The sequence below is a fragment of the Mesoplodon bidens genome (genome assembly GCF_964165515.1).
Source record: "Mesoplodon bidens genome assembly, chromosome: 8".
In the NCBI taxonomy this organism is placed as follows: domain Eukaryota; kingdom Metazoa; phylum Chordata; class Mammalia; order Artiodactyla; family Ziphiidae; genus Mesoplodon; species Mesoplodon bidens.
The window spans coordinates 41,239,706-41,266,323 of record NC_138165.1 but is presented as its reverse complement, the minus strand read 5'-3'; the positions used below and the strand labels follow the sequence as shown (position 1 = coordinate 41,266,323).

General features: G+C 37.7%; 1 protein-coding gene across 2 annotated transcripts in view; it reads left to right on the top strand.

Annotated features, from left to right (window-relative positions):
- The window catches only part of GPD2 (glycerol-3-phosphate dehydrogenase 2), a 130,623-nt gene extending 104,241 nt beyond the window's left edge, over window positions 1-26,382 (top strand). For both annotated transcript variants that reach the window (XM_081241886.1, XM_081241885.1), the window contains exons 9-17: window positions 1,196-1,389; window positions 10,701-10,835; window positions 11,091-11,266; window positions 11,827-11,958; window positions 13,119-13,277; window positions 21,256-21,368; window positions 21,454-21,532; window positions 21,725-21,823; window positions 24,916-26,382. In XM_081241886.1, the coding sequence (XP_081098012.1) occupies window positions 1,196-1,389; window positions 10,701-10,835; window positions 11,091-11,266; window positions 11,827-11,958; window positions 13,119-13,277; window positions 21,256-21,368; window positions 21,454-21,532; window positions 21,725-21,823; window positions 24,916-25,041 (1,213 nt within the window). In that variant the 3' untranslated portion in view covers window positions 25,042-26,382. The remainder of the gene's footprint in view (window positions 1-1,195; window positions 1,390-10,700; window positions 10,836-11,090; window positions 11,267-11,826; window positions 11,959-13,118; window positions 13,278-21,255; window positions 21,369-21,453; window positions 21,533-21,724; window positions 21,824-24,915) is intronic.
- Window positions 26,383-26,618: the final 236 nt, after the last annotated feature.

Genomic DNA, 26,618 nt, shown 5'->3' with positions numbered 1-26,618 from the left:
TTTAAGAGGGATTTCTTGAAACCAAATAGAATTATATTTCCTATTCAAGAAATGTTATTAATAGAAGCTAAAAATATATTCACAGAAAATACCTTTAACATTGGCTCCTTATGAGAGGTCAGTCAAATTGAAACAGCTGTCTGAAGATCAGTAGTGTTCAACTGTTTGAGAGGGACACTTGCAGATTCCTTCTACTGCTTTAGCAGGACCTCCACAGTTTTAGAATGGTTCATGGATACATTAAAACAAGAGTTTCTAATGATTTAATAATACAGCTGAACAGATTTTGTTAATGTTTATTTACACTTGCCTGTTCTTTCAAGTGTGTTTCACAATTTGGTTTTAGAATACTAAGTAGGTATTAGAAAAATTCTTGATTAATATTTCTGAAAGTTTTACATAGTCTGTCAGAAGAGGTGTCCTTGAACCTTGATTTAGCAGCATAGTACACCAGCATCTTCTGCCTATTTAAAGGTTTTCACTGCTAAGATATTACTCTACTTTTTGACCTTATATCCCAGTACACTGTTATTTAGGTAGTAGTAGAAAACTGAGCCCTTTTCTCATGGATGCGCTTCTTGAGATTTCTGCAAAATTGAAATAAAGTAAGAAATCTCATATTTGGTGAAGTGGTACAAGCTTATTCAGGCACAACGGAGTAAAGAACTTTTTGATTACATTTTAGTTTCTAGAAAGTTGGACCCTTCACTTTTCTCTTGTACTTCTGAGACCTTAAACTGAAAGACGTGCCAGATGTCAAATGTCCCAGGAAAATACTTTTCATAGACTTGAAAAAAGGTTGAAGAGCTATCCTTCATTGACCATCATGAAAGAAATTATAGACATTTATCCTGCTGACATTATCTGATGTGAATGGTCCAAGGGATATAAAAACCCAAACAACTGGAAATTGAAGCCCACTTACCTAATTTACCTTTGCATTACTGAGTGGGGAGGCCTGAGTTCTGCTGTGGAATATTATTATTATTATCCCACTTGCCCCATTCCTTTTGTGTCACCAGAATTATTTTTTCTGTTAGGAATTTCTAGATTAGGGTAGTGGCAATAAAAGTAACAGTTCATATGTTTCTTGTTTGTTTATATGAGAATTAGTGAATAAAATCATTTTTAGAATGCAGATTAAGAGCAAACTTTGGCTAATTTCAGAAATATATGACCCTTCTTTTTATCCCAGCCCAGAGAGCATGGGACTTCTTGATCCAGCGACCAGTGATGGGAGAGTTATTTTCTTCTTACCCTGGCAAAAGATGACTATTGCTGGCACTACCGACACCCCAACTGATGTCACACACCATCCCATTCCTTCCGAAGAAGACATCAACTTCATTTTGAATGAAGTGCGTAACTACTTGAGTTGTGACGTTGAAGGTAACTTATGAAGTTTATCCTCCCACTTTTATATCTCCCAAACCATTCCAGCTCTCACTGGGTAACTGCCGTGTGTCCAGTCTGACTCATCTTCACACCTGGCCGCCTCTAACTCTTATGTGCTGACCACTTCTTTTAGAAGGTTTATGAGGGCCAAGTTATAACACAATAGGAAGAAGTTGCCTTTTTTCCCTCTACTTTCCACATCCCCATGAAACACATACCGTCCTTTTCTGGTCCTTTCTAATGGCAAGATTGGAGTGCTAGCTATTACGGGAGCTCTAAACACCCATGCTCTTCCAGAAGAGTATGAAATGTTTGCATCGCTATTTAATTTCTAGAGCTTGGGAAGATCTGATTTACAGATCTAGGATATCCATAGGAAATAATTAATCAGAGAAATGAGAGGATAGAGGTATGTATTCTAAGAAATTTAGTGAGCTGTTATTATGTGGAAACTGGAGTATTAACAGTGGATTTAGCTAAGAAGAATAAGTATACTTGTTTTAATTGAAAAAGCCAAAGTTTACTTCTTTCCAGTGCTGACCTGAGCATGCTTTCTTTTAACTTGGATGTCATAGTACCTTCTTTTTTTTTTTTTTTTTGCGGTACACAGGCCTCTCACTGCTGTAGCCTCTCCCATTGCGGAGCACAGGCTCCGGACGTGCAGGCTCAGCGGCCATGGCTCACGGGCCCAGCCGCTCTGCGGCATGTGGGATCTTCCTGGACCGGGGCACGAACCCGTGTCCCCTGCATCGGCAGGTGGACTCCCAACCACTGCGCCACCAGGGAAGCCCCATAGTACCTTCTTTTAACTTGGATGCCATAGCATTTTCTCCAGTGGACATAGATGGTATAATGCATTTTTTTTTTTATCTGTGCTAGTTTCAGAAGTTTCCCAACATTATTACCTATCTCAGTTAATAGCCTCATCATCCGACTAGTCACCCAGGCTAGAAATGGCATGCTTATCTTTGCTGATCCTTCTCTTTCCACATCCAGTCCAACTCCCATCAATGCTCACTCTGAAGTATCCTGTAAATCCCCTCTCACTTTCATTACTCTGGGTCACACCTGTGTCACTTTTCACTTAGAGTTGCATTGGCCCCCTAACTTGCTTCCATATGTTAGGTCTCTGTCCCCACTCAGTCTGGTCCTTCCACCAGAACTCTCTAAAACACAGTTCTGATCATCACTTCCCTGCACAAAAATATCCCTTTGATATCTCATCATTAACTTCAGGAAAAGTTTTAAACTATTTCATATGGAATCTAAGGCTTTCCATGATTTGTCTTTGCAGGTTTATATTCTACTACTCCACTTATGTGCATTCAGTAATTTAATCATATTACATTACTTACTATTTCCAAATCAGGTCATGCACTTTTAAACCTTCATGCCTTGTTTACTTAGGTTGAAGTCTTGCTCTGGGATGTCTTTTCCCCCAACTTCTCATTTTGGTAAAATACTATTTATACTTCAGAAGCCAGATATCTTTCGTAGTCCCCTAGAATGCTGGTCTAGTATATCACAACATTATACAATAGGTAATAGTCTAAGATATATTCTTACTTGGAGCTCCTTATAGGTAAGGGTTCTTTATTCAGTTACAAAGCTTGTTATATATCTAGTACGCCACTCATGATTGTTTTAAATCAAAATGAATTAGTAATAGGTGCTTTCAGGGTTTTTGATGCTGGTAGCAATTTGAAAATCTTTCTATATTAAGGTAGAAAGTTTAAGATTTTTGAAAATAGTCTTCATCTGTTTATATCAGGAATCTCCTATAATGTTGGCTTCAATGGAGGACATGCAAAGACACAATTTTTGTCTTAAGGTGACTCAGCAGCATCTATGAGTCCTTCTTCCCTAAAGAATTTTTTTCATTCTGTGATCACACATTTACAAACAAACAAACTGCTTTAAAAAATGGTTTGGGGGATTCTCCTAGTTTAATTGATTGATCCATACTGTATAGTTTTAGTTTCTTCTAATTTCAAACAATGGTTGTAATTTCATTTTGAGTAGATTCTCTTTGGATAGCTATAATAATAGTATAAATGTATTAAATGCCCGTAATTGAAATCTGTGTGGCTAAATTTATACTCTTTCACACACACACTCAACACTCAAACATAGTTGTTTAAGAAATAGTCATGCCCTGTTTAATATCCATACTTAGTACTCAAAATGCATTTCAATTTCAGCTTTTTTTTTCACCCTTTGCAAAGTAGGAGGAGCTTCATCTGGGTATGATTGTATTTTAATGTATTGATTATTGTTAATGAATCCTGCTTCATTTCACATTTACCTGGGTATGATATTTGTTGAAAGTGGGTTTATATTGGGCCATAAGAACAGGAAGTTTAGATTGTTAGAGCAAGAAATAAAATTAATTCAAGAGCAGAGAGCTATAGTTGACAGTTTCCAAATTCTTAAAGTTCAAATGCACTAACAAGAAATCTAACTGCTTATACGGGCTGTGCTGGGAATAGGTGTAGGTTCCAAAAGGCTGCTGTGTCCATATCGTGGGTGGGGATTTCCATCAGTAAAATGAGCCTTGGACTGGAACAGAGACTGAGCCTGTACCCATCACTTTTATTCTGCTAATTAATAGGTAGGAGACTTGGTAATACCTGCTGGGACCTGCTTGGTCTATAGAGGTCCTTTCAGTTAACATACCTTTTGGTAGTCAGGTTAATTGGTGAAACTAACAAAGAGTTTTTGTCAGTTTTGATTTTTGGTAAAAGCGGATTGAAATTAATATGTGAACACTGTAAATCAGGCTTTTCCTCTGGTGCTCTCGGGACTCTTGAGATTACAAATTCTCCAGGTAGCAAATAACCAGGGTAAAAGCAGAAGTGACAGCTCTTTCATGTACTTCATTTATTTCCCTCTGCTCACCCTCTTATCACCCCTTTCCTACTTATCAACTTATCCTTTTAAAAGCAATGAATCAGGGCCTCCCTGGTGGCGCAGTGGTTGAGAGTCCGCCTGCCGATGCAGGGGATACGGGTTCGTGCCCCGGTCCGGGAGGATCCCATATGCCGCGGAGCGGCTGGGCCCGTGAGCCATGGCCGCTGGGCCTGCGCATCCGGAGCCTGTGCTCCGCAACGGGAGGGGCCACAGCAGTGAGAGGCCCGCATACCGCAAAAAAAAAAAAAAAAAAAAAAAAGCAATGAATCAGTAGTGATTCTTTATGGTTTGTTTTCATTCTTATTTCTACTGGACTGAAGGCCTCCGAGTATATGAGGAATTACCAGTCTTGGTAGAGTGCTAGTTACCTAGAGTATGTCTGTATCTAAAGTAAAGACATTCAAATTTGTATTTTTTCCAAGGAATGTTGGTGAAACCCAATACTCGCTTCTATACTGGTGAAATGTGAAAGAGAAACTCGGCTTCAGGCACCGTTCAGTTTTTTTGACTACATGCTGTTGCTACACATATTTTAATCTTTCCATTTGTCTGCAGTGGGTTATGCATGCTTTATTTTTGAAAACTCTACTGTTATTGAGCACTTTTTATGCTACACACTCTGCTAAGCATATTGCTTATATTATCTCTGATTCCTTGTGACAACATTGTTAGTTTTATTTTGTAATTCCCATTTTATAGATGAAGAAACTGACGCCCAGTGACTTTGTTTCCCTCCCATAGCTCATTCACGTTGGATTGATATTGAATGCAAGTCAGTCTAGCTCTAATACTTGTGCTTCTAAATATTATGCAGTATTCCAATTGGTAGTCCCGGGTTTGTTGCATGATGTGATATTATATCCACTAGGGAGTGGATTAAGCCTCTCAGTTCATTTCATGGAAGCTGCCAGACACCTTCAAAATGATAGTGACCTTTGCTCTCGACTGGCCTTATTTGGATTTGAATGTTAAAGTAGAGGAGGTTTCATTTCTCATAACCAATCCCTTGGGCCAAGCAGTTTTCTCTACAGATTTAAAAACTAAAAAACTTGTGTAGATCCTAGAGGAAATACTTTTGAAATGGTTTGTATTCACCAGGGTTGAAATAATCATTTTAAAAGGATTTATTAAGCGGATGAATAAGTAAAATTCTGACAACAGTTTCTGAGCCTCCCCAAATGGCTATATCCTTGAGAAAAAAAAAAAGTGTCAAATCTTAACACTCCATGCTGTTCGCAGCGGCTGCCACACTTCTGCAAAATGCATCGGAACAATTCTGAAAAGCATTTTGCCTGTTGGGAATAAGACCATGTCTTCTTTCACGATTTAGAAAGCTTTCCATTCACAGGCTGAATTTTCTAGATTACTTGTTTGTTCTCTTCTGAAATGGGTAATTGATAGTTGTGCAGTGTGTATTGGGTTAGGAAGAAAAATGATCTTTTGAAAAATGTATCATTAAGTCCGCTGTGTAGAGGTTAATCAGAAGGACGCAGTGGCGAAACTAAGCTGTGACTTAAAGGGATTGAGGAAGACAGAAGATTTGCAGAGTGCTTTATCCATGTAGTTTTTCCGGAGTGCTTCTCTAAGCAGCTTCTCTAGTTGTACACAGATTTTCACATATGCAATTAGTAGTGTTTATAGATTGCCTGTTATTCAATTAACAACGGAGCTGGCCGTATCAACTCACTGCAGACCTGCCTTTTCACTGCCAGAGATTGTACCAGGGTTATCAACTTACACAGGCTTGGATGTCTTCCAGCTGTTTAATTATAGTGTCACGCGCTTTGCTTTTTCTAGTTTCATTAGTTAATAAATGTAATATGGTATCTTATTTCTGTGATTAACACTTCATTTCTGCAGGTTAAACATGCTGGTAGAGAAGGTATTGATTTCTGACACTGTTTCCCCTGTGTTCACGTAGATATTTTCACATGCTTTTCATTGATTTTTTGAAAGTGGCAAACATGAGAAAGAGCACCCCAAAATGTATGGCTAAATAACTGATGTGAAGCAAAAGCGCACATTTAGTTCTTAATTGTTACTTCCTGTGGGCTCCATTTTCTATTAACTTTTAAAATCAACACTTGTCTTGCCAAGTTTTTAAGAATAAAAATATTAATTATAAGTGGAAACAATTACACAGCACTTAGGCTTTTCAACCAGCTGTGAAAAATGTCTATTCAACTTTACTATTTATATTTTATTCTTTATATATTTTATACACTAAAACCTGAATGAGTTATTTATCAGGGTTGTAATAAAAATAATTCTTAAACATGATGGTAGAAGGAGTATTTTATTTCCTTACTATCCTTCTGAAAATATCAACAAGTACTTTATACATTCTGGAGTACTCATGGGATTTTTAACATCTGGGCAGTTGGCACTTAAAAATCAGAGTGGCATGGATTTATATATACTACCAAATGTAAAATAGCTAGCTAGTGGGAAGCAGCTGCATAGCACAGGGAGATCAGCTCAGTGCTTTGTGACCACCTAGAGGGGTGGGATAGGGAGGGTGCGAGGGAGATGCAAGAGGGAGGAGATATGGGGATATATGTATATGCATAGCTGATTCACTTTGTTATAAAGCAGAAACTAACACACCATTGTAAAGCTATTATACTCCAATACAGATGTTAAAAAAAAAAAACATCAACTGGGTGAGCCACTCTCATAAGTGGTGTTAAGTGATAATTTTTCTCAACTTTAATAGTAGTGTTGTTTCCTGTCATCTTGTTTTATTAAAGTGTTCAGTTGTTTTAAAAGAGGATATCCAATTGTTTAAATATATAGTCATTAGAAACCTAAAGTCTAGCATGTTGACTCAGAAGCCAAAATATTATTGCTTTTGATTTTGTAATGTCAGCTCTTGTTTGATATAAAAAATTCAGAGAATGTTTTAATATGCCATTTCATATTTATTGATCATGATACATGACTCCTACCTGATACAGTATTTGAGGTACTGAGAAATACTAGAATTGACATTGCCGAAGACTTTCAACATGGTGAGGAAAATGCAACAGTAATGCCATCTTGTTTAGCTATCCTGATGGTATGAGGACCAGGAAAATCAAGATGAATCTTTGAGCTCTGAAGCATCCAATCCTTGAGTTGAGTTATTTTCTTCACGTGTTATACCATGGAGAGTTAAAGTAGGTGATGTTCACTGTCTACTCTTGGCTACAACCTAAATGATAGAACCAATTTCTGGGTAAGAACTTGAGGGTAGGAGTACCTAATTTAGTACAAATATTTTCATTTCTTTGAATTGATGAGATTAGTAGGAGAGGAGGATACTTTGAAATGGTAAATATGGAACATGTTATGACCATAAAGTATTTTGAGGTGGGGTGTCTCATACTATTACAGCAGATTATATTCTCACTGTCAAATTTCACTGAAAGGATGCTCCATTGAAGACATGGGCAAGGTGGCCATGGGGGAAATACCCAGCTTGATGATCAACCAGGACAAGTCTGAGATCTACTACTTGGTGGTTTTACTCTAGAACTGCCTTATGCAATATTATAGCCTGTACATGTGCATATCATGTGGCTATTTAAATTTAGTTAAAATGAAATAAAATTTGAAATTCAGTTTCCCAGTTGCATGGACCACATTTCAAGTGCTTAATAGCCTCATGCAGCTAGTGGCTAGTGAATCAGACAGTTTAGATACAGAACATTTCCATCACTGCAGAAAAGTCTATGGAACAGTGCTGCTCTACAGAAGCTAGAGGTATTTACGTAGACATTTAGAGAAGCACTCAATTTATTAGAGTCATTGAATTTGTATTTTTTGTTTTTTGTTATTATAAAATAAATAATGTATTATCATGTAAAAGAAGATCTCCACATATAAGAAGCCTCAAGAGGTGATTAATTTAATGATTGAGCAATGTCTTTAGCGAAAGACCCTTATTTCTCTTCACTCCACCACCCCCCAGGTAGGCTTCATGCTATGGTTGTTTCCCCCATGGTTACAATATGGCTGCAGCAGTTCCTGGCAATTTTGGAAGGTTCTCTATGCTATCTGTCCACTGCTTTTGAATCTCTTTCTAAAGAGAATTTTAATAAGAGTTTGTTTAACAGCACACAAGGTTTCCAGTGTGTGTGAATAAGTAATAAAGAGAGAAACCTGTTAGTTTAGTTTGTTGCTGTCTTTTCTACAAGAGGTTAGAATTCATGTTTCATGTGTTTAGCTATGCTGTGCCCTGTGGGCCTAGGTTATACCATAGCCCTGACTGGTCATTACTTAATTTGGATGGTAGAGAGGTAAAAAGTGCTTTTATTCTTCAGCAGCAAATGGCATTTTGAATAATCCATAAAAATCATTAAATCTCAAGGTTGGGAGAAAACTGATAGATGATAGATCACCTGATCCAACCACACTTTAGTCTAATAACATAAAAATGCTGCAGGCTATAAAGCCTGATTCATACTTGAAATATGATTTAAAATTTGATTATCCTTAAATGAATCTTTTAAAATAAATATAATCCCAATATTCATCTGATATAATTCTCAGGCTAAAAAGCTGAATGCTAAGATATCAGGCAAAATAAATTAAGGTTCCTGACATGTTATGAACTCTTCCTGTTAGTGTTTTCTTTTCTTTTTTTGAGTATCAATTTCAAAAGTAAGGATTAAAAATGGTATCAGTATACATAATGTTTTATTTAATTTTCCTCCATGAATGAAAAACTCAAGTGTTTTAGTTTGGTCTTTTTGTTTCGGACAGTACAGTTTCACAGATGTATTTTTCTGCCTGTTATACCAGAAAGGGTGAAGCATTTGCCACAAAGATTATTTGCATGTGCTTTAAATTTAGAAAGTCTAGTTTTCCACAGAATAATTTTAAGATCAGTCAGAAGGCTGTAAGAACTGAAACCAAATTCCTGATCAGCGTGGCTACCTAAGGAATTTCAGAGAACACACTCGGCAGACTTTGCAGTGACCACAGTGACGTTCTAAGTGGTTGGCTAAGTTTTATTTTTGACTCTGAGGGCAATTTGAACTCTAATGGAAAATAGTGGTAATTTCCTAGTTAAGCTTTTTGTAAAGATTAAAATATTGCATGATTTATGTTGAGGTTTTACAAGACTTTTGTGGAATTGTGTGGAGCAAGAATTAACCCCCATTCCATGGAGGCCATCAGAATTAAACATACTGAAGAGGATGCACCCTTCAAAGGGGCAGATCTAGGGATGGAATCCCTACATTGAGTTACCAGTTAACAAGACTGCAAGCCTTAGGCTTTCTGCACCAGTTTATGAGGTTTACTCTCCCTTTGTTTCAGAGTCAGTGTTGGGATATGGGTTTGATTAAACACCCCCATAGAGGTGTATGGGTACCTCTTCTTTCGGATTATAGTCATGTTTAGAGTGTGGTCCTTAAGGAGCTGAGCTAAAATATGTCAGATTACCTTAGTTGAAGTTAGCTTTACCAGAAATTTTTTTTCGTTTGAGATCAAGATGGAGAGATTGTCATGCAGTAATACTTGTTTTTAGGATCTTTCCCCTGTACTTTTTAGGTGCTTTTTTTTTCTTTTCTTTTCTTTTTTTGACTAGTCCAATATACCAGTCACATCAAAGAGTCTTTGTGACTCTTTACACAAGATTTCGCTAGATATATATTTAAGTACTTTTCAGAGTCTGCTGTGTCTAAATGTATAGGAGGTTCGCTGTACAAGAACACAGGACCAAGGGGTGAGTGGGATCTGAAATCCTGACTGCCCTCTGCTCCTAATAAGTATCTTTGTCTTCCCTGAGTAGAGATAGCAAGATATACTCTAGGGGGAAATGTAACAAGTCATGTCTTTTTGTTTTGTTTTTTTTTTGCGGTACGCGGGCCTCTCACTGTTGTGGCCTCTTCCGTTGCGGAGCACAGGCTCCGGACGCGCAGGCTCAGCGGCCATGGCTTACGGGCCCAGCCGCTCCACGGCATGTGGGATCCTCCCGGACCGGGGCACGAACCCGTGTCCCCTGCATCGGCAGGCGGACTGTCAACCACTGCGCCACCGGAGAGGCCCTCTTTGGGTTTGTTTTTATTTTGTTTCTGCTTTGTTGTTGTTCTTTCTAACTACTGCAGATTGTCCCAGCTGAGGGTTGCTAACATTTGTTTCTTTTGTTTCCTCTTTGGGACCCATGTCAGTGATTTTCCAGTTCTTTACTTTTTTCCTCCAGGTTATCTTTGTAACAAAACAATTCTTTGAGTTTTTCTTGTAACTTACCCACTCACTTAGTTCTTATATTTAAGGATACTCCCTCTTTTTAAAAGTTCATATTCATATGTTCCTTTTACTGAACTCTTTTCTGCTTTCTAATCATTTTAGTTTTGTTGAGACGTCTTTGAGTAATCCTCTTAACCCTTGGCATTGATCCTTCCCAGTAAGAAGAGGGGATGTCCTGGCAGCCTGGAGCGGTATTCGCCCCCTTGTTACAGATCCCAAGTCTGCAGATACACAGTCCATCTCCCGAAATCACGTCGTGGATATCAGTGAGAGCGGCCTCATCACTATAGCAGGTATGGCATATTACCTTGTTGTTTGGGTGTGCTTTATATCTAAAGCAGCTTGAGTTAAATTCTCATACCAGAATCCCTTTTAATGCTAAAAGGGGACTTTTTTTTTTTATGATTCTGAGTAAAATCTTATGCATTGCTTTGCCACATTTGTTATAAACAACAGGTGAATTTTGTTATTAATAAGTTGATAAATGGTTAATTATAAGAAAAACAAGGGGTGGTAACCTAATGAATTATTTATCAATGTATTTGTAGGTGGAAAGTGGACAACCTATCGATCTATGGCAGAAGATGCCATAAATGCTGCAGTCAAGGCCCACAATTTGAAAGCAGGACCAAGTAGAACAGTTGGGCTTTTCCTTCAAGGGGGCAAAGATTGGAGCCCTACACTCTACATCAGGCTTGTCCAGGATTATGGACTTGAAAGTGAGGTGGGCATGCATTGCTACATCTTACTCTTGAGCTAATCTCACTATTGCCAGTAACAGAATCGGCAACCATGTGGCCTCCATGATTTCGAGTTTCCTGTTGCTGGGTTTGTTTCTGTCTGTGTACTGTGGGAGTGAACTAATGGGAAAAAGCACTTTTTAGGTGCTTTAGTCACCTAAAAAGCAATGCACGTTTTGGTTTCTGTTTTAGAATCTGGAGTTTGTTTGGCTTGTTCCTAGCAGACAGGACCTCCCAGATTCTTTCTGTCTCGAGCATAAGGAAGGCTGTTCTTCAGATGTGATATCTGGAGCAGAATGAAGCTGAAGCTTCATCAGTCACTGATACAGTAATACATGTGTAGTAGCATTAGTGCTGGCCTAAGCATTTGGAGCCAAAGTATTTTCCTCCCACGAAATCAAAATCTAACACTCTCCTAGGATTTTTAGTTACAGGCTGTAAAAAAAAAACAAAACTGACAAGATAAGCATGTACATTGTTTTGCTTTGTACCTAGAAGCTGTTGATATTCAGAGGACCTGCCTGATGCAGTTTTGTTTCCTTAGGTGGCCCAACATCTTGCTGCCACCTATGGTGACAAGGCTTTTGAGGTGGCCAAAATGGCGAGTGTGACGGGAAAGCGGTGGCCCATTGTTGGGGTGCGTCTTGTGTCAGAATTTCCATACATTGAAGCAGAGGTACGTGAGTGGCCATTTCCTGTATGCCAGGGGATACCTTTCATCTGTTCACTTTTCATCCTCTTTAGAAATAATATATAGCTAAGTTTTAATGTGCATACATCAGCTAAAACCTGGAGTAAAACGTCTGCCCAGCACAGTTCCTTTCATTTACAAAATTTTAATTTCAAATCTGAAGTGATATTGATAGTGGTAACATAATAATAGAAAATATGGATTTCTTTCTCCTCCATGGAGCTATCTCAAATCTTACTGATTCACAGTTGTTTGCCCCTTTTGAGAACTTGTAGCTCCTCAAGTTTGTACCACTTACGCACTGCCTGATGCCGTATCTTGACTTGACACTTTATATTCATTTATAATTCACTACACTTTAAAAACATGGGTGTCATGTAAGCATTTTGTTGTTGATTGAAGGCAAGACTTCTGTCATCTGATTACTCTGAGACAGAAAACTTTGGATAGCCAAAAGAGATGAGACCATAACTTTTTTTTAAATATCTTTATTGGACTATAATTGCTTTACAGTGTTGTGTTAGTTTCTGCTGTATAACAAAGTGAATCAGCTATATGCATACGTATATCCCCATATCTCCTCCCTACTCAGCTATGTAAATTAACATCCGTGTCATGTATGAACAACGAGGTGATTACTGTAGATGGTAAATGAAAAGTGATGCAATTTACATGTTTGCACCAGGTTCTATTCAAGGAGAAGGCATTAATAACTCTTATCCAAACTGTCCCAGTTTCCAAATCTTCTTTGGCAGGCAGATGGGGAACTTGTATGATGTCACTATGTATCATGCCTGCTAAAGAACCAGAGTATGTAAAGAAAAAGGTCACTTTTCCTAAGCATGAATTTTTTTTTTTTTTTTTTTTGTGGTACGCGGGCCTCTCACTGTTGTGGCCTCTCCCGTTGCGGAGCACAGGCTCCGGACGTGCAGGCTCAGCGGCCATGGCTCACGGGCCTAGCCGCTCCGCGGCATGTGGGATCTTCCCGGACCGGGGCACGAACCCGTGTGCCCTGCATCGGCAGGCGGACTCTCAACCACTGCGCCACCAGGGAAGCCCCTCCTAAGCATGAATTTTAAGTGAAGCTTTATTCCCCCTTTTTAAAAAAGGCCTAAATTAATAATTTTACTTTAATTCAAACTCAGGTGAAATATGGGATTAAGGAGTATGCCTGCACTGCAGTGGATATGATTTCACGTCGTACTCGCCTGGCCTTTCTAAATGTCCAGGCAGCAGAGGAGGCCCTACCCAGGATTGTTGAACTGATGGGCAGAGAACTGAGCTGGGGTGATTCCAAAAAAGAGGTATTGTATAGAAGTCTTTAAAACCAATTTCCATTATAGACATGCAATGTCTTAATCTGTTAGTAGAGGCTAGCATAGTTTTTGATGGTGACTTTAGATTGCCTGCCAGTTCCTGTGTGTGTGTGTTTAATATTGCTAGGCCTTAGGAAACTGGAAAGATATTCTTGTAACAAATATCTTGTTTTAACAAATTCTTGTAACAAATATCCTTATAACCGAATATTCTTCCTGGTTGTTTTTGGAAAATCCCTTATAGAAAAATGTTCTCAAATTTGTGGTCGTAATTCCTGAAAAAGTAAGATGATAACAATTGTGGGTAGAACCTTTTCTGGTTTTCATTGAAAACATTCTTAGAATGTATTCTACAGTGAAATTCACACTCCTGCAAGGTTGCCTTTGGTAGGAAATTGTGGTTTTATGGCCTGACCACCAAATGCTTATTGATTTGTGTCATTTGAAATTTTATATTTATATCCAAATTTAAAAAAGAAAGCCAGCGATACTCAGATGCCCACCTATACAGCCTGGGCTCCTTGTAATAAACAGAAGACTGTCATGATTTTTAATTAAACCAAACTATTGTGATGTGCAGAGGCATTTTCATGTATTTATTCAGAAAATACTCTGTGTTCATTGGTTTAGTTCCTGCCCCCCCCCCAAGTCTTTCTTGAACCCATTCCATGTAGGCTCTTTCGTGGCCATTTTGCTGTAGTGGCTCTGGTCACACTCCCCAGGCACCTTCATGTTGCTCAACATGAGTGCTTGTCAGTTCTCGTCATCCTTTTACTCAACCAGTTAGTGGCCTTGACACAGCTGATTCCTCCCTCCTTCCTGAACACCACCTGTCTTAGTCTACTCAAGCTGCTATAACAGGATACCACAGGCTGGGTGGCTCATATAACAGACATTTATTTCTCGCAGTTCTGGAGGCTGCAAATCTGAGATCAGAGTGCCAGGTGAGATGGCTGGGTTCTGGCGAGAGCCTTCCTCCTGGCTTTGAAACAGATGCCTTCTGGGGGACACAGAGAGCCAGAGAGAGCTCTTGCTGAGGGTGCTAATCCCAATGAGGTTTATCTAAAGCTAGTTACCTCCCCAAAGCCCCATCTCCGAATCCTATCACGTGGGAGGTTAGGCTGTCAACATATGAATTTAGGGGGATATAACTCAGTCCACAGCACCATCTCTCTCAGATCTCCTCCTGCCTTCCTCAAACTACTGCCATTACTGACCTCTCTGTGTCGTAAATACTTATTCCACTCCGGTTGCTTGGGCCTAAATCTTATTTTCATACTTGATCTAATAAGCCCATCAGCAAACCTCATCATACTTGTCTTCAAATAATGGCTTGAGTTCAACCCTTTCTTAACTGCTGTCACCCTGATTCAGGCTATCAGCATCTCTTACATGGATCATTATAACAGGAGCCCTCTGTAATCTGGCCACCACCTTTCTGATCCCCCTCATTCTTCTTCCCATTTATTCACTCTCTCCAACCCACAGGTTGAGTTGCTTTTCTTTATTCAAGCCCTACTGATCCCTCTCCCTGGAATGCTCTCTCCTAGATGTCCTCATGGCCTACTCCCTCACCTCCTCCTGGTCTCCACTCCAGGGAGGTCTCTCTTCACTGGACTGAATAAAAGAGTAGCCCCCAATCCGAAAGGCATCTTCTACTCCTTCCTTTATTTTTCTCTTTAGCATCAATACTCACTTGACATACCATGCATTTAGTTTATTTACTGTCAGCCTCACCTCCCAGAAGTAAGCTTCCCAAAGGAAGGGATCTGTTTTTTCCTGTACCCTGTACCCTCAGAGCCTGGCATATAAAAGGCCCTAAATAATGTGTATTGAATGAGTGAATGAACATTATTGAGCATGTATGTCACATGCTGAAGGCGTAAGGAAGGACCGGACATAGGTCTTGTCCTTAAAGCGTTTTCAATGTGGTGGAGATGCCTGAAGATGGTTACATATTTGTCACCTGGGAATGGTAGGGAAAAAGGCAGATTTGAAGGCTTGACTATCAGAGTCTTCAGGGGTGAAACCATGGCCCTACATTTAAAATTTTCTCCTCCTGTAATTCTAATGCCATGTATGTAGTGTACTGATGGTAGAAATCACTGTTTGAAAAGAGTTCCTCAATCCTATCACAACACTGTCAAGCATAACCTTTACCCTCATTTTATAGTTGAGGAAACAGGCTTAGGGAGAAAGTCCCCGTGAGAGTTCATACAACTAGTAGGTTGTGGAACTGGGATTGAAACCAGGTGTTCTGATCCCAGAGCATACCCTTTTCCCACCCCGCCCTGTTGCCTCTGCATTGGCCGGACTGGTTTATAGCTCTTCCTGTTTTGAGTTTTGGTTTGGCCAATTAAAGCTATATACTGGGGAGTGGCGGTGGTGGATGAATTGGGAGACTGGGATTGACATATATACACTAATATGTATAAAGTAGGTAACTAATAAGAACCTGCTGTATAAATAAAATTCAAAAAAGAAATGAAATAAATAAATAAATAAAGCTATATACTGAGGCAACACAAGAATGAAACTTACTCTTGTGCTACTGCCAATCATTTTTACCATATAGAAGGACTGGCGATAATGTGTTCCTGTAAAAATTATGGTTGAAATGATCTGAATGTGCAGGAAGGTACTTTGTGCCAGGAATTCAGGCTGTAGGAGGTAAGAAGGAGGAAGAAAATTCTGTAAACTGCTTGTGTTCAGCCCTCCCGAGGAAACTAGATTTAACTTCAGTTTAGATTTTATGAGCAGATTTATGTACTCAGAAATATTCTCCCGTCCCCCTTAACAAACAAAATAACAGAAATAAAAGACCTAAAGTTATTACTCAGTATCTGAGACATAGGAGTATTAATGAGAACTGTGGACAGTCTAGAGAGAACAAAGGAGAGGGAAAAAAGAATTAAAGGTTAGAAAGCTGGACTTCTGAGAAAAGGTTAAAAGCATTGGGATTACTTAACCTGCAAAAGTGAAAGAGGAACAAGGTGATAAATAACCCTCTGTAGATGAATTGTGGTTGTTTTTACCAGTCAGTACTTAATGAGTGACTTGTCTACTGAGCATTATACCAAATATTTTAGAGGAATAATAAATAGCTCATAGTTTCAGGGATCTTCAAATTTAATTGAGTGGTTACAACACATATATACCTCAGAAATGTGTGTATATTTTCCAAAATTTATAGAAAGATTTAGAGAACTGTTACTCAAGACCAAAGGCAGCCAACTTGGAAGAAATGGTTAGGGAGGAAGGTGTTGTCTAGGGGACTTGGGGACTGACAGAGGAGTTGGTGAAGACATTTAGAGAATGTGTCATTGTCAGGTTGTGTTTTACACAATTATATAAATTAATACATAATTATAAATAAATATCAATATATAACATCAGTGAAAAGATGACTACATGGTCAAAAGAGTTTGGAAAATTCTGAGTTAAACAAATGAAACCATTTTCTTTAATGCAGATAATTTGGTGCCTTTAAAATGCTTATGTGCATTGTCAGTTTCCAAAAGGCAATTTATTTGGAGACAGACCCAACTCTCACTTGTTGGAAGGGCTGGTAGAAAGGGAAACTAATATTGCTTTAGGATGTATTTTGGGAAATGCTGCCGTATTATTTGGTAAGGTAGACATTATAACCTTCAGACAAAACGTGCATTTCATTGAGAGACTTTAAAGAGAAGATCACTCGAGTAGATTGAGGGTATCTCACAAAAAGAAATTATTTCAAAATTGATTCCAGCAAGGAGAATAAAGGGGAAGCAAGTGAAGTAATGGAGTGACTATGGACAAAGCAAGCTAATAAGCACCAAATATCAAACAGATGGAAGATACGTACTCAACAATGAAAGGGTATCCAGGACTAATAAGGATGTGTATGAACAGTGTCAGGAATTGGCTGAGTGTTGGCAAAAATGCTAAAAACACCAAAAATAACTGTTAAAAATGGAAAAGAATGCAAGTAAGGCCTAACCTAGGTCGTTGCTCAAGGTGACTAGCACCAAATCCTTGACTGCTGGAGAAGGGAGAGAACCTTTCAACTCATAGTTTAATACCAATTTATTTTTCTTTTTTTCCTTTTTTGTCAAGGAGAATGATTTTCATTGTGAGAAGAGCAAAATAAATATTGGTAAGAGGAAATAGACATTCAAATAGGAGGCTGCTCTAAATGAGTTTGTATGCCAACCCAGAAATGTTATACTTCAGGGTACTCAGAGAATTTGCAGATGGGATTTATTTAAGTACTGTTGAGCTTTAAAATATTATGGCAATATGGCAAATAGGAAGAGCACCAGAAGACAGAAGGTAGGCAAATGTAGTACCGCATTCCAAAAAGGGAGAAGGGGGGAAAATATAGTTTGTAACCTATAAATTAGTGGACTTGGCATTGGTCTTGGGCGGTTTTCTAGGTTATGGCATTTTAAGTTTGTTTTATCAGCATTTAGCAAGAAGGTAGTGATCACTGGAAGGTAGTAAGAAATCATTTCAGACATATTTGTTTTCAGAAAGAGCAACAAGTTTGTTAGATTGAGGAAATGTTATAGACATAATGCATTTGGATTCCATGAAGCATTTTATGAAGCCCCATGTGATATCTTCTAAAATTGGTGGATTTGTAACCAGTCAAATGATCACTGTCCTCAGAAGAGGTCTTTGATAGCAGGTCATGAGGATTCTGTCTTTGGTCTTGACCTAGTCTACTGTGGTTCAAGTGCCTAGATTACGACATTGATGGCATGCATCTTTGGTGTACCTGTAAGGAACTGGAGGGAGAGTGAATGTTTGGTGACAACTTGAAGCAATGGGTGAGATTACATTAGGTATAATTTAATAGACATAAATGGCAAACCTTGCATTAGGTAGAAAAACAACTCCATCCATTCATGATAGATTTGACAAGACTTTAACAGTAGCACATGCAAAAAAGAAATATGATTTTCGTTAACTGTGAATGCACAGCAGGTAACAGTGGATCATGGCTGCCCCCAAATGCAATTACAGTCTTAGGCTGCCTAATAGAGATCATATCTCTAGATTGATGAAGCTGATAGTTACTTCTTTCTAGGTACTTGCCAGATCTCTGCTGGAGTATTATGTTGTGTTCTGATCATTTTATTATATGACAGACTAGTTGTGGTTTGGGAGAAATTATTCAGCATGATGATGGGATTTAAAATCATGTCTCATGCAGGAGAGTAGTTCTAGACTTAAAGAAAATTCTTAAAGAGGAAAGCTCTATCCTTAGATATTTGTTGTGGTGTGATACAGGGAAAAAAAACTTAGACTTTATAAAACATTACTATAAGGGGAGGGGGTGGTGGTGGGATGAATTGGGAGATTGGGATTGACATATATACACTAATATATATAAAATAGATAACTAATAAGAACCTGCTGTATAAAAAATAAATAAAATTCAAATATTTAAAAAAAGATAAAGAAGAAATTACAAACTGTGTATTACCCCACCATTTAGCATGTGCTTACATTGCATTTCCACATATTTATATATGTACATACTGTATCTTGAAGATAAAGCTTGGATCCTAATCTACAAAAAAAAAAATATATATATATATATATATATGTATGTATAACAGAGTCACTTTGCTGTACAGAAGAAATTAACACAACATTGTAAGTCAACTATACTTCAATAAAATTAAAAAAAAATAAACTCTCACTTTCCTTCCATGGAATTTCATTGAAAACAACCCCTCCCAACTTAAAAACAAACAAACGAACAAAAATTACTGTAAGAAAGTTGCACTGATCCCAAATAAATTCTAAGAATTGCAGAGCTTGATTTAATCTCAGCATAAATATTTTTAGCAGTTGGAGTCTTCCCTTTATGGGCTGCTTTCAGTGGAATTGAGTTACCTCCCTATTGCTAGAGCTCTTCTTTAGATGGAGACCTCATGCTTCTATTTTTGGAACATTGTAAAGGAAATGTGGGGTTAGGGAGGTACTTTGGATGACTCCTAGGGAAAAAAGCCCTTTCAGCTTTAAATTCCATGATTCCTTGCTTGATATGGAGTATGGATAAATTACATAGGTAATAAAGGGACATGACTCGAGGAAGAGCTTGTTCTTGGAGGGAAGTATCAGAGATGCCACTTCCAAGGAGATAAACGTTGAACCAGTTTTATAGAAAATGACTGGGCAAAATTGGTGCAATAGAAGAATAGTTTTATTTATAACTATTGGATTTTCCTGTGTGAAGAGAATAATCTGCCAGTGAAGAATGCCCTTGGTGACTTCAAAGGCAAGTTTTATGTATACCTTATAAATCATGTATATGTGTGTGTAATAAAATAAATATTTTATGTTATACATAATAAAAAATATATAATAAACATATATAATAAAATAAAATTCCTAATGTTCTTACATAGCAAAATGAAAAGTTAGAAATGCTAAAAAGTTCTCTCAGCTAATATATATATATTATATATATATATATATAATATATATATATATTTATGTTTTAAAATATATATGTCTCCTAAGAGAAAGGAAAGTAGGAAGGGAATAATCTCAGAAAAAAATTTATCTTCCAAAGAAAAAGGAGCAAAGGGACTTGTCACTGACATAAACAAAGAAATATAAACACATTTCCTGCAAGAGTATGTGCTATTGTTTTATTTTCCTTGTTTCATTTTGCACTGGCACTATTCTACAGGCCAGAATTTGGGTCTACAAATTGATTTAGTCAGATCCTTTGAGGGGAAGTCTGAGGAATTTAAGACTTGTGTTCGTAAGCATTTTCTATGTTATACTGTATAACAATTTCAGAAGCTCACCGGTCTAACATAGCAAGCATTTACTTTTCACTCATATAACCTGAAGGCTGCATGTTAGCAGCTGTGGTTCTTCTTCATATTTCAGACTGGCTTCAGATCTCTCTGATCCATGCCCTTCTTATGGTACAGGAGCAAGAGAGGCTAAGCAAAACTGTGCAATTTTGTATAAAAGCTTTTGCTCAAACGTGGCATATATTATATCCGTTCATGTGCCATTGGCCAAAGTAAATCACATGTCCAGACTCACATCAATGGGGTTGAGAAGTATAATTATGGGGGGAGAAGTGTGTGTGTGTGTTTATGAAAGAGACTATTTGTGAACAATATACAGCACAATAGAGTCATTTTGGAAGTTCTTAGTTTGGAGACTGGCATGATGAAATCTAAGAAAGACAGTGTTCTCAGCAATAGGTAGTATCAGTTGTGGCCGAGATCATTGAAAACAGGAAGAGTAACTATTCAATAGAATAGCTTGTTTCTTCTCCTGACTCTGTAACTTCTACCCAACTACCAGCATCCTAGTGACAAAATTTTAGAATTAGTTAACCCCATGATGTCTGTCTTGGTACCGTATGCCACATTATAATCGTTGTTCAAGTCCTGGATGTCTTCTTCACTTTTAATTGCTCTTTTGTCACCAAATGTCCCATAGATTTTGCTAGTCAATACTGTGGAAGAATATTCAGCAGTAAAAAGAAACAAAATATTAAAGCATGCAACAACATGAATGAATCTCAGAATTTTCATGCTATATGAAAGTAGTCAAACACAGAAGACTACAAACTATATGAACACTTTCATATGAAATTCTAGAAAAAGCAAAACTCTGGTGACAAAATCAGATCAGTGGCCTGGGGCTAGAGGTCAGGGGCAGGAATCAATTGCAAATGGGAATACGGAAGCTTTTTAGGGGGATAGAAATGTTCTATATCTTGATTGTGGTGGGATATACATCGAACTGCATACCCCAAATAGGTGAATTTTATTGAATAAAATTATACTTCAGTAAAACTGGAGGGAATAAAAAATTGACCTGGCCAGAAAAATGAAGATGAGCTTTCATTTTAGAAAACCATGTGGAAAAAAAAAAAGGAAGAAAAAAATCAATAATTCTTTCCATAAATCTTTGAACTTTGTGTGTGTCTGTGTTTTAGGAAGAACTTGAAACAGCCAGGAAGTTTCTGTATTATGAAATGGGCTATAAATCTCGATCAGAACAGTTAACAGATCACTCTGAAATTAGCCTACTGCCTTCAGACATTGACAGGTACTTCTAATAAGTTTCTGTATCTCTCTTTCTTTGTCTTCACTTATCTAAGTATATTTTTCCATTATTCAATGTTGTGTTCCAGGTACAAGAAGAGATTTCACAAGTTTGATGCAGACCAAAAAGGTTTTATTACCATTGTTGATGTTCAGCGTGTATTAGAGGTAATATTTTTTTTTTGGTTCAACATCTTTGATAGCAGAAGAATGTAAAGATTATACTAGATAATTTTTTTCTCATCTAGTGCTTTCTGTAAGTAATATTTCTCTCAATTTTTGAAAGGCTGGTAACATTGATAAAGTGATATGCATAATTTCTAATGAAACTTCATTATTTTGTGCTTTCCTTTTACTTAGAGTATCAGTGTCCAAATGGATGAAAATACACTACATGAAATTCTGAATGAAGTAGATCTGAATAAAAATGGACAGGTTGAACTCCATGAATTTTTGCAGGTGAGTTGTAGTGAAAGGAAACAAGTGTATTTTCTTTTTATCTGTTGGTCATCAATTTATATTCAGGAATGGATTTTGAAGTCCACACAGTTGTCACCTCATTCTGAAAAAGAAGAAAGCTTGAAGCCAGCAAAGGTTGATATGTCTGCCCTTAAGGATAAGGCTTTACGTGGTGCATGTTCTTTTGCTTTTTATAAGACACATTCTGTTGCGCTGGGCAATTTAGATTAAATCTAAGTTAATTATGGCTTAAAGGACTAAATCAGAAGTGTGCTTTATAAAGAGTATGCCTCGTGGGATTCCCTGGTGGTGCAGTGGTTGAGGGTCCGCCTGCCGATGCAGGGGACACGGGTTCGTGCCCCGGTCCAGGAGGATCCCACGTGCCGGGGAGAGGCTGGGCCCGTGAGCCGTGGCCGCTGAGCCTGCATGTCCGGAGCCTGTGCTCCGCAACCAGAGAGGCCACAACAGTGAGAGGGCCGCGTACCGCAAAAAAAAAAAAAGAGTATGCCGTGGGATACCACCACCGGACCCTTCTTTACTTCTAATGTGGAAAGTATATTTTTAATCGAGGAAGTTTAAAGAAATCAGAGTTGTATTCATTTGAGAATCATATTCACTTGAGAACCCAACGTGCAATGATTATATTCTTACATTAGAACGAACCTGAAGAGCAAAAGAAAGGAAACCTGTATTCCTGGGTCAAGACCATGTAATTCAAGCATTTCTATTTCTAATTTTCCACTTACTCAAGGCTCAGTTGTTTAATCATAACCAGGAAGGAAGTAAATTTTGTTACTTTAACTTCATACTGGATGCTACACATCATTCCTAAAAGTTCCTTAAAAGAAAGAAACTCAACAAACCCATACATTGTTTGTAACTGTCCATAGGACTCTGCTCTTATGAAGAATGTATTGGTTTCCAAGCAGCCAGGGTTTTTCTGTACTGCTTCTTGGGCAGGTATTTCAAATGAATGCCAGGTCTTGCTTGCACCATGGCAATGATGAATGCTGAACATGAAATAAATTAATGCTGGGGATTTTGGTCAATGTCAGCCCTTTCTTCACTGTGTCAAGTTAAACAAACAAGATCAAGGCAAAGGAAATGGTAATTGTCTCTCTGGAGATGAGCTGCAGATAAGAGCATTGTTGAATCTAAATGCAGAAAATTTTCACAGGTTGTGTCCAGCATTACAAAAAAGAATGTTTAGTTCTTTAGCTTACTGTTTAACTAAGTGGACATTTGAAATTGAGTTTAAAACGTATGCTTGGGAATTAGAAACCATTTCATACATTTTTTGTCTGTTTTTTTCTGTGAGAAAATTTTTTTTTCTGTCTCAGGATTTTAGAAAACTTTTCTTCAGATAAATAGTTAATGCTTCATTTCATATACGTTGTAAATAAACAACAGCATTTAGGGTTCAAGGACCTGGGGTCTTAGAAACAGTGAGTCTAATTTTATGGATATGCTATGTGGTTTGGGTGTTAAGTAATTTTCTTGAGTGCAATAGAGTTAAACACGTAGAAAATAATTTAAAACATCTGCAGGCTTTCTTGTAGAGTCTTTTTTAATAACTGAGTATTTCTTGTCCAATTCTAAATGAAAGAGACTATTCATGCTTCTACTAAGTACAAATACACAGTGTAATTTTCAACTTAAAAACGCTGACAATATTTCTTATGAGATATATTCACACCCAAATACTATTTTTTTCTCGTAATATGGTTTCAAGATACATGTAATGTTTGAAGAAGACTTTGAGTTTTTAAAGGTTGGTACATCATACAGTGTTTATGGATAAAGAAAGAAAACTCCAGCTCTCTCAGTTTTGTTAGCGCTGATAAACTTTGAAAGTCTTTATGGAATCAGAGGCAAGATGATAAACAATCAATTGTTCCATCTGTAGATGTCAGCATTCTTTGTTACACCATTCATCAGATGCAAAGTATGTTTTCAGGGTTTTATTTTTCATAAAATATTTTCCTTCCCTGAAGATTAAGAGCCCATGTTTATCCCATTAAACACCATTTTGAATATAGACTTTTTAAAAATAATCCTCATGGAAGGATCTCTATAGATACTGTATGGTTACATGACTTTATTTTTAGGTTTGGGCTCTAATGACACTTCTGCATGTAGGAGTCCATCTCTAATAAGCAATAGCTTGTGAAACAGCTTTTAATAAGGTCATGAAATTCTGATCCAGCCCCTTGGCAGATGCCTCTGACCCTTATTCAGAGTCTTTTTTAAGAAATGTATTTCTTTAGGCTAAAATCTATAACCCTAAAAATATTTTGAGGATTTACAGATATATATATTTCTGATGAATGACTAAATCAGTTCTTTAAAAAACAAATAGATAAGAAAGATTGAGGAAGTGAGATCAAGAAAATAGTAAAAACCACATCAACTTGAATAGGAAAAAAAAAAAAAATCCCCATGCTGATAATTGCACAGTGCCTTCCAGATTAAAGGCGTTTGCCTGCTGACTGCATGTAATTTCAAGACTAATTCTGATTTTATCCACTGGATAAAAATGAATTAACTAAAATCTGGGCTGTGGAGTGCTTTTAATTCTTAAGGTAGATCTCTGGGTCCATTTTCAAGGACTTAAATGTAAATTACTTTAAAAAGTCTTTAAGGAATTTGGATTTGGGGGACTTGAAGTTGTCAAGTACAGTAACACTAAAAAAAGAGTAGTTAAATATAGGTCACGGTTTGTCTTTGTTCAATCCCTGAGATTCCCTTTTAAGATTTTAAAATGGAATTAAAGATTCAATATTTGAGTTACTCCAAAAAATATATGCTCTGAGCACATTAAGGGGCAAAAAGTGATGCATTCGATTTGCATTTAAAGGCAGGCTGATTTGCCAGATAGGTGTAGTTTTTGCAGCCGTGGCAAAATACCTGCCCCTTTCCCCCTTTTTGAAATGTTTGAAAATTGTACTCTTAAGTGAGCTGTAGTACCTGCTGCGGTTTTCGACGGGGGCACTTAATTACCCCTGCCTGCTGCAAAGGTAACCATTAAAATGCCATGGAGAAGGGAGGAAGCTGGTTGGCCTTCTGAATCTGTTGCCTATTTTCTCTTTAAGCTGATGAGTGCTGTTCAAAAAGGAAGGGTGTCTGGAAGCCGGCTTGCTATACTCATGAAAACTGCAGAAGAGAACCTCGACGGAAGAGTTCCCATCCCCGTGGACCGAAGTTGTGGAGGACTGTGAGTCTGAGCAGTAAGTCCACAGCCAACAAACATAGGAACAACAGATCATCACGTACCAAACCAGAGATGACTTACACCGCTCTAAAATAGTGGATATGGATAGCTGCCTTGTTTTAACACTGGGAAACATTCCAAAGCTTTAGGATGTCAATGTATACCCTTTATTTGTATTTGCCATTCAATCTAGCTTCTTAAAAGTGTATTTTATCTTTTTTTTCTCTCATTTTCAATGCACACTGGTTTAATGTTTTGCATTTATTTTGTGACCTGTTAGACTGGACATGCTCCCTTTTTGTTTGTTTATTCATTTAGTCTAAGTCAGTTTTAGAGGCAGAATATTTTGGCAGAAATTGAACTAAAGAAGCTGGAAACATTTCCTGATTTGCACAAAGCTCTGGACATTAAGCTTGTTGATAGTACTTGTTCTTAAAAGAAACTGAGTGGGGTGGGACCTATTTAAACGATAGTGTTTCTGGAGACCCCTCAGCCTCTTCTTCCTCCAGCTTGTCTGCCTTCCTCATCCAGACTTTATATCTAGAGCGTGACTGGCAAAACTGGAGAAGGAAGAAAAAGTTTAGATCTGGTATAGGAGCAAATCTCGGAGAAACTCTGAAAGCTTCCAGAATCACAGGTACAAGATATAAGGATAGCATTGACATTTACTGGGAGTTACAGTGATAGTTTCATCTCAGCAATTCATTTTTTTTCCCCAGTCACTGCTGGTTTTTCTTTGACTATTACAGTTGCCAGGAAGATCCTTGCTTTTCTTACTTCAAAACCAACATTTAAGTGGCAAGTTGGATGCATTGGGATGGGACTAAATTTCTCAAATCTTTACAGTAGTAATAAATTTAAGGATTAAAAACCTGTGTTTATATATCCACATATTATAGCACCATTTTCAATCCCCAAATCCTAGATCTTGGAGCATGTGACACTGTCAAACATGACCTATTTTGCTCAGGTTATTGCATCATTTGGGGGAGTATTTGTAAACCGATAGTAAAAGAGGAGAGAAATAGCCTTTAGTTAACTTTAGTTACAATTATTTATAAAAAGCCACAAAATTGCAGTGTTCAAGGTCATTTTAATTGCTTAAAGCCTTTCTCCTTCTGTACTCAATAGAAAAGTTCTCAAACAAAAATAGAGAAAACCACACTCAGCACACACACACGCATTCCCCATCACACACATACACACTCACAGAAAGACAAAACAAGACAAAAAAATCAATCTGCCCATACCACTCTCTATATACTTCCAAATGTAAAATAGACAGCTAGTGGGAGGCAGCCGCATAGCACAGGGAGATCAGCTCAGTGCTTTGTGTCCACCTAGAGGGGTGGGGTAGGGAAGGTGGGAGGGAGATGCAAGAGGGAGGAGATATGGGGATATATGTGTATGTATAACTGATTCACTTTGTTATACAGCAGAAACTAACACACCATTGTAAGGCAATTTTACTCCAATAAAAATGTTTAAAAAAAATCAATCTGCCCAGAATTTAGTAAATATGTAATATACTGAATTTAAAGGGCCAATGTATGCTTTTACAATAGTTTGGTGGCATTTTAGCCA